This window comes from Serinus canaria, chromosome 5 (assembly GCF_022539315.1).
Source record: "Serinus canaria isolate serCan28SL12 chromosome 5, serCan2020, whole genome shotgun sequence".
NCBI classification, from domain to species: Eukaryota; Metazoa; Chordata; class Aves; order Passeriformes; family Fringillidae; genus Serinus; species Serinus canaria.
In genome coordinates this window covers 28127206-28139792 of record NC_066319.1, presented here as the reverse complement: position 1 = coordinate 28139792, position 12587 = coordinate 28127206, and the positions used below count along the sequence as shown (strand labels likewise).

The window sequence follows — 12587 nt, the reverse complement described above, 5'->3', positions numbered from 1 at the left end:
AAAACAGGTGGTTGTAGAACAGGAGCACCTTTCATTTGTCCTTCACATGAGTTAGAAACCTGATAATTACAAAAGGGATGGATCTGAGTGGAGTTTGTTGCTGGTCTGAGATGAGAAGGTTGAGTTCTGGCTCTGGTTCCTTCACTGGGCGTGGGCAGGTGATTTGTCATTGGGGAAGGGAAAGCCCAGCCAAAATAGAGAAGAGACTGCTGGTCTTAAATGGGTAGAGGGAGAGATAAAAAGTTAAAACAGTTCCAGAGAAGGAACATCACAGTATGTGCACTCTGCCCATACACATGCTCTCATGCCTGAGAGAGTCAGCAGTTCTCTGTAGATCAAGGATCATGGAGGCCCCTGGAGGAGAATACAGTTTAGTCACCACAATCCTCTGTTCTGTGTTGGGGTTCACAGTCATTTTGCTGAGCAACTGTAGTGGCAGTCCTTGGAAAAGGGACTGAAGCAGAAAGCGTCATCCCTCTCCTGTTTGTCTGTTGAAGAGAGAAGCCAGTGTGTGCAAAAGGTTTGGGAAATAAATAGAACAAGAGAGCAGGGATGTTATTTGGGGGCAAACTGGGCAGTTTAGACCCGTGTATGTCTACAGGTTCGTGATGTGCCTGAGGCTGAGGGGGCTGCAGAGGTGGAGGGGGACTCCTCATCCGTTGTGTCCCCTTGTTCCTCCTTGTGGAGACCAAGGCTGATGTGGCTCTGCAGGGCTGCTGGGGTCAGCCATTCCTTGGGGAGGCAGCTCTGGAGGAAGGGGATGCAGGAGCTGAAGTAGGCCAGGCGATTCACCCAGCGGGGGATCTCTTTCCCACATAATATCTGTGGAATAAACCGAAAAGGAGCATGGTTAATAGTACCAAAGCAAGTGTAGAGGTAATGTCATCCCCATCCACACCACCACCTCAACAGGGTGAATTCTCTGTTGCTCAGAACAGAAAGGAGCATCTCCTGCAGTCAGAAACAGCAGTAACTGCCAACTTCCACACTGACATGCACAGGGATCCCTGCCACCTGTAGGTCTTGTCAGCATCAAAACAGAAACCAGGAAAAACAGTTCATGGCGCTCAATGGCTTTGGTGACTCTGTTCTCCAGGCAGTCCATGGGTAAAAGATCAGGCCTGCTGAGGCTTCTCAACCAAGACAATGACATTCCTTTAGCAGTAGCTCAAAAAGTCTAGGAAAAATATTTAAGCTGTTGCTGGTGAGACCTTGAGGAGCCCAGAAGCTGAGTATGACTAGGTAGATGGAGATGCCTGAGAAACTGTTTTTGTTCCTCCCTTTTCTTCCTTGGGCTGACACAGTGGTTCAGTCCAATTACCTGGGGGTAATTGGTACCCCCAAGTATCTGGGGGTCCTTTTCCTATTCTATCATACCACCCTTTAATTTCTCCTCATATGGTATGAGTAGAATGAGGTATTTCCCCCCTTATATGGGGGGAAAGCAACAAAAAAATCCCCAGCCACAGTTGTAAGTGTATCTGTTGCATCCTAGATGCTCCTGGCACTGACTTGGATTACACTGCTAGCACAGATACTGTTTTCCAAGGTCATATCAAATTCAGTACAATGAAACAACTTGCTTCACACTGCAGACTCTTTCTTCTGTAGCATTTAGACATAGAGGTGCCAGATTTTAATAGCTGTATCTGGCTTAGACCACATAAAATATGTTTCCCTTTACATTTTACTATATCCCTTAGCAGGCACAGAAGAAACACATCAGAACTGATGTGTGGGAACTGATCAGCAGGCGTGCCTCTAGAGCCTGTCTTCAGTACATTTACTGCCTGTCTGTAGGGCCCTACGCCGGCATACTAGAGCCTAAAGTCCATAGCAGGTTCAGGAGTCATAACACCTGAATTCTCCCTCCCTGTGTTGTTTCCCAAGGAGCAAGAGAGACAGAGAGGAAATTCCACCCCACAGACCTTGTCCTACAATTTACATTAATTAGTTGTTCCAGGGTTGTCCATACTGTACCTTTTGTCAATACTAAATTCCTCTGCTCTTCCTCCCACCCACCTTCTGACTAAAACCACATTTAATTTAATACCAAGTGCTGCAAAAACTCCAAGGGTGTTTGTCTGGAGTCCACTAAGAAGATGATTTGGTGAGAACTCCCTTATTGGCAAGGTAACGTAGAGCTTAGAGGTTTCAAGAAGTTTTCAGGGAGAATGAAACATTTCCAGAGGATGGGCTATGCTGTGTTACAGCTGTTACCGCTGACGAGCATCTGATTCTTCCTGCACATGGCCTGGGCAGAACGCTCCAAGCTCCACTCCAGCAGTGACCTTGAGCATAGGGGAATTAGCTTGCTCTAACAGTGTGGTATTTCCAATGAGCTGTGGAGAAGGCAGCAAACCTGTGACTGTGCTAATTTGACTACAGGACTCACTTTATTTTGACACGCATTGTTTAAAAATCAATGTATGAAATTGGAGACATTATCATTAGGTATTAGAGAATGAGCAGAGCCATTTAGCTGCTAAAATTACTTGCAAGCATAGACTGTTCTTTACCTAATGCACTCCAAGGACTTCTGTTTCAGTTCTTACCAATGCTGCATTCCACTTAACCTTAGATACATCTGTATGAATCAGTATTTTTGAAATTTTTAATCTGGGGACACTTATTTAATTAATATTTTTTTATCTCCATCTAGATTCCCTGATTTCCATTGCTAGAGCTATTGCCTGAACCTATAGGTGTATAACCTCTCCACAATATGCTTGAGACTCCTTCATAGAAAATCTGCTGACCCATTTGATTTTCTTACCAGACATATCAGACAATTCTCGTAAGAATACTGTTGAAGTTTAAGACTCTATTTGATGTTCTATTCGAACATTTTTACCTACACTACACTACTTTGACCTGAGCCAATCACAAGCTGCACTTCTATTTCCCTCAGATTTTGTAGCATTCCTCTTTATTCCTCTTTAGGAACTTAGGCAACATATTGCCATAGAAAGTGACTCAGTTTATGCTACTTGTGATATATGCATGCATGTGAGTTTAGCTCTCAAGCAGCTTAAAGTCTTATTTAAAACTTCCTCAAAGATATTAATAGACAGAACAATTAAACCAAGGTATGATTCTTTGGAAAATTAGCTGAAACAAGAACAGCATAAGGTAAGATGGCCTGAAATGGAAATACTGTTTTTAAGAGTTTGGTTTATTTTCTAAGCACATCCACTAGCAACTGAAATAGCACTTCCCAATGTAGAAGCAATGATGAGGTGTTTGCCTTTTTTTATAGGAGCTTCTTCACCCAGAATGAATCAATAAGGCAAGGAAGATCCAGAAAAAGAATGAAGATGTGTGGGCATTGGGCCACCAACCAACAAAGGGCATTTTGTGGAGCTCAAGGATAATGATGCAGTCCAAGTGGTTTCCCTTACCTCAGTCTTGCTTGTCATGTCACCTCTTGTCAGTGTAGCCTCATTACTATTCCATGGCAGAACACAATGTTCAATAGGAACAAAAGGGCAATGGCAGGGAATGCTACCAACGCTACAATCTTCTTCTGTGTTTTTCATTCCTTGACGTAAAACATATTGTGCTGGAGCATCCAGCAGTGCTTAGCTAATGGAGAAATATCAAATGAACCTGGCTGCCATGGGATTAAGCCAATTGAGTTTAAATAAAACACCACAAGCAAGACGAAGTGGGTGTTTTCCAATGCATATGAAGTCACAGAAAAAACTACCTACTGCAGCTCTTCTGAGAAATTCTGCACTGAAAACCACTCACTGGAACAATAAATTCACTGAATGCTGTTACCACCCATTGTTTCCATCAGCAGAACCCTTTTTCAGATGTTTTTAGAGTTGAAGATTTCACATGGGGTTTTTTTATCAAAAAAGTGGTGTTTTCTCTTCTGAAGGGGATGAACTTCTCTTTGCTATGTCATGTACTAACTCTGACAGGAGATGTAAATAAATAATAAACTGTTACAGGTCAGAAATTGCAGCAAGCACAACTTCTGATTGCAGACCAGTTCTTGCTTCAGGCACTTGGGTGAAGGCTGCACGTACTTGCAGCTTCCACTGAGCAGCACCTGCTGACAGAACGCCAAGTCTCCCATAGCTGCAGCTTCTTCTGAGGACTCAGTGTAAGAACTGTGAGTGACCCAGCTGGTACCTGCAGAGTCAAGTGGAAACAGCCATTCAGCCATCCATGGCTGAAGCAAATGGGCAGGAGAAATGGGACCTGATAGTTTGGGTGCTTTTTCTAAGCAACTGTCAAATCCATACCAGGATTTCAACTCATCAAGAAACAACTAATTTGGGATATGGAAATATCCTCCAAATATCTTAAGCTGTATCATTTTGCACTAAACAGTCAAATGTACAAACTGGTTAAAATGTACAAACTGCTCTGCACCCTCTCTCCTCCCTTAAGTGTCCTAGGAGCTACCTGTCCCTGCTGGGCAAGGCTTTAACACTTCCCTGTAAAGCTTTGCAGGGGGCAGGGGAACAGCCTAGAAGCTGGGCAACATGGGCTGAAATGCCATCCAGCAATGGAAGATTTCCTGAGCCTCCTGCCTTTTAGAAGACAATGTTATCAATGTGCTGCATTTTGAGAGGGCTTTGGTTCTATGGGCACATGCTAGACATTATCCGAGATAGTCTAACAGGATGAGCGCCTTTCAAAATATAGACAAGAGCTGATCAGATGATCCTAAGAGAAAGCTCTCAAATGTAATAGGTTCTGTGCTGTGCTGGATGATGCAACTGGGGTGATTCAAACCATGCATAGAAGTGTAACTCAAGGCACTGAGAATATTTTTTATAAGTGAGCCCTCTTAGGGGCACCATGAAAATCAAGATGAACAGAGGCAACATAACATTCCTCAAAAAATACAAGCTAACTACTTCAATTCTTGTCTTCAAACAGGCTTGGAGAGTTCAGTGCTGAACATCTGTTGAACCATCCACTGCCTCTTTCACTTAGCAGCCTTGCTAAAGATGAGGTGGAGTCCACGCGGGGCATGTATCCATTTGAGCTACTCTACAGAATTCCCCTTGGTGTCTCCTAAAGAATGCAGAGGGGTTTTATTGGCACCTGAGGAGTCTAACACACACCTCAGAGCAATTTAAGAGCAAAGGTTTTAATACTTCAGGGGAATCATTACAGGATTTGCATAAAATGGCTCCTACAGGGACTACACAATACAGCATAGGTTATCCTCATCAGAATTTCAGAATAAGGGCATTAGATACCAACCAGCATATCTGCCCAGGCAAGACCTGCAGGCTATGCTAGAGCAGCCAGAACACACATATAGAAAGAGAAAATGGCAATTCAATCCATGTAGTTCTTTGACACATCCAGAATAAACCAGTAACCCAATGCACAGTGACATCTTTTTTGCCACCTCACAAAAACTAACCTGGCAGCATAACTTCCCAGTGCTGGCAGAGCTGAGGGATTTTGAGTGTATCAACAAGGAACATACCTATAGCTCTGCACCCCAGTCAGCTGCTGCACATAGTGTATACTGAAAATAAAATTTCTGAGAGAGAATAGACAAAACCACCTTCAAACACACCTGAAGGTACAGTCTCACCTTGGTGGACTTGGCATGCTAGGATCAATTGCTTGAAACCAATGAATAGTATACTTACTGTGTAAAAATTAGTTTCTACTCTGGGGAATTTAAGTGGCCTTTGGGAATCACCAGAATTGATGAAGTGCCACTGGGCTGTAAAGCTGCCTGCAGCACATGTTCAGTAGAGCCAGGAATGGCCTGTGACTTACAGAGCAAAGGCGATAGCTGAGAAACTTTAGACGAGGATAAATGAGCTCAGTAATGAAGCTGTGTTCTGGGAGGTAGCAACCAGAGTCAAAGTCAGGAAGATAGCAGCCAAGTCAAAGGAATTTTAAATTATTTTAAGCAACTGCCTGAAATGCCCCCATTCTCCTATGCAATCCTTTTTTGTTCTGCAACTCCTACAGATCTTCTCCAGGGCTGTGGGTGTTGTAAAGTAGAGGTAGCATCCGCAACATCTATCTGAGACTAGCCAGGAGCGAGGAAAAAAGGAAAGCATTGAAAGGAGGGACTAACAGCAAGGCCCACAGCCTTGCTCCCCTTGTGAAGCTAGTTGGAAGCATGTCAATCACCTCAGTGAACATGTGGAAGAAGGGCAGAGTTGCCTTTCTGCAGCAGTGTGTATGCCCAGATGATGGAGTAGGTGGCTCTGGGTCAAATGAGACAGCTGGCTCATAGCACCTCAGCACTCACACCATTGTTTCACTGGCCAGGCCACCAGTGGAGAGACACAGTGGCTGCAATTGTGACATCTTGTTGAACCACATTCAGAGCTGATTTCTGAGTGACATCACTGATTAGTCATGTACCAACACTGGAGCATGGCAGTGCCTTCTTGAGCGTGAAGGTCTTTGTAACGAGCACTTGTAAGTACAGCCAACAGCTGTAGGGTGATAGGGTAGGTAGCAAGTGGCCTCATAACAGATGACTATTTGGGGAAAACTGAGTACAATTGGATCTGGGCTTGTTAATGGCATTTAAAATAAAGAATCTCCCACCAAATGAATGAACAACTGCAATTCATTCCTATGATCATGATGGCATGAAGAGGAAGTGCCTTCTCATAGCAGATGCTGTTTCAAGATGACTGGCTGAGAACAGCTGTTGCTTAACAAGGTCATCCTTTCAAGTGTTGTGGACATGCTGAGCATGACCAGGCCAACCCATACACACAGAGGGACAGACATTAAGAGTGCCTATTTTTCCTGCATAGCTAACCAGAAAAATCTTGTGTTTCAGTCTCAAGCCTTGTTTCCTAACATTAGCGAGAAGCAGGTTGCTGCAGATGGAGATACAATGAGGAGGGAGAATACAGGAACTCGGAGAAATGGAGAAACTTCTTCTGTATGACTGTTGGCAGGACTCCTAAGCAAAAGGTTCCAGTCTCAAAAGCCTTTTAACATATTCAAATAGCTCATTACTCCTCACACTTTTCATTTATCGGGCAGTGGTCAAAAGGACAGGGATATTTTTTGCCATCTTCATTTGTGAAAAGGAGGCACTGTTCTCAGGCATTTGCACACACACAGACTGAAAGGCTCCATGAGAGTGTGACTAGTAATGAACTCCCCAGACAGTGTGAACAAACTTAGCCCCAAGGTATCATGCTCATTTATAACAAATTAGGAAGCAGGGGTTTGCATTTGGTAAGACAGATGCAAAAAGCAGATAAAATAAAATAGGTGGATAAACCCACCACATTTACACCAGCCCCAGAGAGATATTTTTCTTTTGTTAAATTTCCTCCTAAAGTATCGTTGCTTTTATGGATCACATTATAGGGAAAACCAAAATCTGCTGCAGAGGTATATATTGCAACAGAATCAGACCTTTTTAAAAAATATTGGAACGATGCGCTAAAATCTTGCCATTTGGGGAGTTGATTTCAGTATCAAATTACCTGCCAACTCATATTATGCTCCTGCACAAATAGATAAATGGGGAAAGAAGATGGACTGAGAGCTGAAAAGTGCATATAAAAAGTTATCCCAGTAGTAATTTTTGTTGGCCTATTCAGGATAGCAAGGCTAGAGAGGTTAACAGTGGGGGAAAAATATTTTTATAGAAACCTTCATTCTAATGAATTCCCAAAGACTTCATAAATTTCAACTTATACACAACATACACCTAGAAATGTTGTTTTACTGCCTGCAGAGACACCTCAGGAATGCAATACAGCAATTTATTAACTGCATGCAGTCAAAACTGTGCATGCATACAGGCAGAAGCAAGATGAAAAATCACATCCATCTGAAACCATGAGCATAAATTTATGGGTGCAGGGCATCTTTATAAATAAGCTTCTTTTAAACATATGTGGCAGCTAAAAACCAGAAAACAAACACAGCCTGTTCTCCATGGAGCTAACAACATGCCAAGGCTGCTGCAATGAAGCAAGCCTTTCCATCAGCTTCACTGAGGACTGGCTCAGGCACCAGAAAATAAAGCTTTCCTAATGTTCTTTCATGTCCTGTGGCTGTTTGTTTGTTTCTTCATTTTCTTCTGTCTTTTATGTCTGTTTGGAGCATTGTCTCCCCTGCCATTAACAGAATTGCACACAGATTTTCACTCAAAAAAACACCTACCTCCTCTGCAACAGAGGCAACTGAAAAGCAGTTGTTGACTAAGGAAGACATCAGCATTATTTGTCTACTTAGGATTTGCTAAAGATTGGTTTATAAAAGCTTTTGCTGCTTTTGACTGTGACTCGAATGGCACCTGAATTTCCCTTTCTCTGGTGTTTAATCCTTTCTCTGTGATAGCTTTCAGGCTAAGGAGAGCTTCCTAGAGTTGAATAATTTTATGATAAGAAGTCACATGTGCCTGGGGATGGACCTGAAAAGCTTTAGTCTTGAATTATTCACAGATGATTTAAAAACTGCTCTCATTTGATCCTTGATTCAGCAAACCTGCCTTATTTCAGAGAATTTGCTGAAAGTCAAACTTCTCTGAAGAAAGCAGGATTCTGATGGAGGTTTGTTATGTGCTGTCAGTTTTGCTGTGGCTGAAAAAGGATGGGAGAATACTCAAAGAGAAAATAATAAGTACTGACTAGCATCTCCTGTCACTTCAGCACAACTCCTCAAGTAAAATACAATCCCTCTGTTCCACCAAAACTCCAGCCACATTGACAGAGGACAGCTGGGACAGCCACACCATCAGGGAAGTATACACCAGACACAGCTGTACAGCCAGTCACAGAGATGTCTCCTGCTGCACTGCAGTTACAAGAGATGCATATTTTCTGCTATCACACTGACATGCAATGACAATGCCTCCCTCTGCTATTATCAATAGAACAGATCTCTACCAATAATACAAAGGCAGAGGTAAAGAAGCCCTAGCACACAACCTAGACCCAGTGATCTGCCTGCAAGCAAACTTGATCAGACCAGGACATCCCCTGTCTCTCAGGGATATTCAGGTGTGTGGCTTTACTAAGCACTTCCATCTGGCATGCAGGTTTAACAATATCCCTGTAGTGCTGACATCAATCATGGGTATGCTAGATGCCTGCTGCAGTCCTCAGTAACCACCAGGATGCACTGTGCAGACTCCATCTGGTAATCTTCAGGGTGTTTCCTGTTGGAGACCATCCTTTTAGGCTGAATTGAGAGAGTCCAGGTGACTTCAGGAGACTGGAACCTATTTACTTCCCAGGCTGAGCATTGTAGTGCTGCAGCTCTAGCTGCAAACTATTTGATTGGGACAGGGTTCATAATCCCTGCCTTCTAGGATCCAGCCTCATCTAGGATGCTAAAGAATTTTCCAAGGCTGATCTCAGCCACCTCAAATACTGAGAAGACTCTCTTTCTCTCCTTTGTCAACACATAGCCCCAGCTCACTTTGTTAACCTCCAGATGTATTTTCCAAGGCCACTTCAGCCCAAGGACAAGATCACCAGTTCTCAAAAATAATCTCTTTATAGAAACTTCTGAAAATTCTACATCTTCAAATGAGCTTCTAAAACAACAAGGACAAAAATTCCAATTTAGACCTCTCTTCTCCTGCTGAAATGGGTTATCTCCCTGTTTATGTAAATTATTAAGGTAGGACAGTTCCCACAGGAGAGGCTGAGGGATTCCTTACTTCAGAACATCTTGTGGCTGATATTCAGGCTGATATATTTTCCTGAAATGTGTGACAAAAGGAAAATAAATCCTTACTCCAACTTGCTCTCCTGCACCTCAGCAATCTTCTCTCTTTCAGTTACTTGTGAATGAGTATGTCTCATCAGTTAGAAGTTCTATTTGAACCCACAAAACATCCTAGCAATAGTTTTATTAAAACTATCAAATCCTTCTAAAAGGCTGTGCTTTTGAATACCTGGTTTACTCCAAAAATCCTAGTTCAACTCTAATAGAGTTCAAATTTTTACCATTTGTCCAGATGGCATCTTTGAGCCCTGTCCTTTAGGGCTCAAATCCAATTATTTGCATCAAGAAATGCTGAGCAATAAGGAAACATTTAGTATTTAAAGCAGTAAAGGGGTGAAAAGGATCAGTGGGTACAAAAGGAAGCTGGCTAATGAGATACCAATATGTTTTCCCAAAGAGTTTTTAATTCCTGAAATCCAAATGACCTTAAAAGGCCTTCTGAAGAATGATCAGATGTGGGCACTAACTTCACAGCTGGGTCTGATATTTTTTAAAAGGTTTCTCTGGGTTTAAGAGAACGACAGGGTAATTTGGGAAGCAAATAGGGATTTTTGACAGTGCTTCATCACCCCTCAGTGATGTAGTGAGATTCTGCTTTCATAAACTCTGAGGTAATTCATACCAGACCATTCAGGTGTTTCTCAAGGTATACAGAGAGTTTTGATCTTTTTCAGTACTTAAGATAAATTACTCACACAAATCAAAAAGAGATCATTCCTCTTTCAAGAAGATCAGTCATACAAGAATAAAATCTTTTGCCACTGCCATCCTCAGGTAAAGCTCCAGCATCAGCAATTTCTGAGCCAAACCACTGCCTCTCAAATAATTTCCTAATTATAATGAGCATCAACTTCTTATGTTATCAAAAGGCCCCATAAGACCCACTGACTTCATTGCTTTCCCACCACTAGTGAGGCTTTTGGGGACTAAAAGGGGCTGCCTTCGCTGATGCTCAGAAACCACACTTCTTTGATAATGATGTGCTCAATGTCCTGTAGCAAGGTACTGGAGGGTTTCCTTAAATAGGGATAGTTGCTTGGCAGTAATCACATTAATGAAAGGAGAAGGAGGGGGTTTCTTGAGTCATTTCACGTATCTTCCAGTTATGGTGCTGATTCAGAGGTGTTTTTCTCTCTTTCCATGGCGGTTTGTCCTTTTCTGAGACGTGTTTTAGCAACTGTCGTCACTCTAGTAAGAACACAGCTCCACAGCTTATTTAGAAAGCTGCAGAAGCATAGAAAATTGCTGGTGAGAAGTCAAATGAGTTGTCTTCTGTTTGTGAATGGGCTTAGAAGCAAAAGCTTTTTCAGAGTCTTTAAGATCCTGTGACATGTGTGATCCTTACACTCAGCACTGAGGAATATCACCAGACTGGAGAAAAACCTCAAAGCAGTAAACCTTCATCCTCCCTCTGATCCTCTAGTTGCTGCTATCTCCTGGGCAGAAGCTGTCCTCAGGCACTGTACACTCAGCATATGCCCACCCATCCAAAGGGCTCAGATTCTTATATTCCCAAACTCGAACCCTGTCTGTCAACCTTCCATCTTTGCAGGAGTTTGGAAGTACAAGCTGTGCCTCACCCAGGAGCTGCCTTCCACAAGTACAAATTCTGTTGCAGGCTTGCAGGGAAACCATGAGCCATGGCCTTGCACTGAAAAGAGCCTTCTGGCAGCAATTTCACAATTCCCTGTGTCTGCAGGCTCTAACTCAAACCCAAAGAACAGACTTGGTGACAAAGTGTATAACTGAAAGTTCTTCTTGGCACGTCACATCATAGCTTCTGACCAGTGCTTCTGCAAAGCAGTTGCAAGGATAGGACCTAAGACCTTCAGATCCTTACAGGGGAACTTACAGTACAGGAATTTGGGTTTGCCTTTTCTATGCCTTTATGTCCTCTTTAGAGCAATTTGTAACTTCTGTTATTTTTCTATCTCACATCTCCGTGTTCTAAAAGAATCAGAAAATTCAACAGTTCACATTATGGAAAGAACTAATTGTTTTAGCCTTTTTTTTGTTTTAAAATGTTTTTCTAATGTTCAAAAGCCAGTATTTTTTACCATCTGGCAGAATTTAAACAGTCTTTTTCATCAGCCAGGAAAACTCATAAAGAACATAAATATTTTGCAATAACTTGAAGGGCCCTTTGAACGTATTGCTGTAGGTATACATTGGGGAGGATTGCAGGGGATTGTTAGGGACAAAGTAACTTAAAACAGATGATCAAACAGAAGGGCTTTTTCCAATCTTGACATAGTCCTAACTGAATTCCCCCCACATACATAACTTAATCAGAATGAAACGCCACTGGAGTACTAAAGCACAGAATAGTACATAAACTGAGAACAGGATGTGAAGTTTGAGATCTGATGATGATGGCTTCACTTTCTTTGCATAAATTGTAAGCATAAGTCCTCCAAATGGATTGCCCATCCTCTTGGACAGTTTCTTCAGAGAGTATGATACTACTTGATTTTGGGGACTGTCAGCATAAGCAATGTGAAAGTAGAAAGCTACTTGCAGGCAAGTTGTGAATCCCAGTTGATGGACCTCTTCATTTTAACCCACAAACAATTTGCTTAAGAGGCTTATAAATGCAGGTATCATGACATCATGTTGCAGGAATCAAGTGGCTGAGGCCACCTTGACTGGATTTTGACTGCTTGACTCAAGGGCCTCTCACATTTTCACACTGACATAGATGGTGAGGGTAAAGGGAGGCTGCAGAGGGGTACAAAGTGGTGTGTATAGAGTGACCTTAAACTGGAGCTGGGCAGATGCACAGGGAGTGCATCACATTTCTTTCTTATGATTATCCATCAGGAAATTATGCCCCGCTTCATGTCAGAACTTCCTTCAAAACTAATTAATATGCTGTG

At 42.4% G+C, this 12587-nt stretch overlaps 1 protein-coding gene across 1 annotated transcript in view; it reads right to left on the bottom strand.

The window, feature by feature from the left end:
* LOC103826619 (deubiquitinase DESI2-like) overlaps positions 1-12587 on the bottom strand; it is a 51750-nt gene continuing 39163 nt past the window's right edge. Inside the window, exon 5 of the mRNA XM_050974919.1 lies at positions 1-822. Coding sequence (XP_050830876.1) covers positions 580-822 — 243 coding nt within the window. The 3' untranslated portion in view covers positions 1-579. The remainder of the gene's footprint in view (positions 823-12587) is intronic.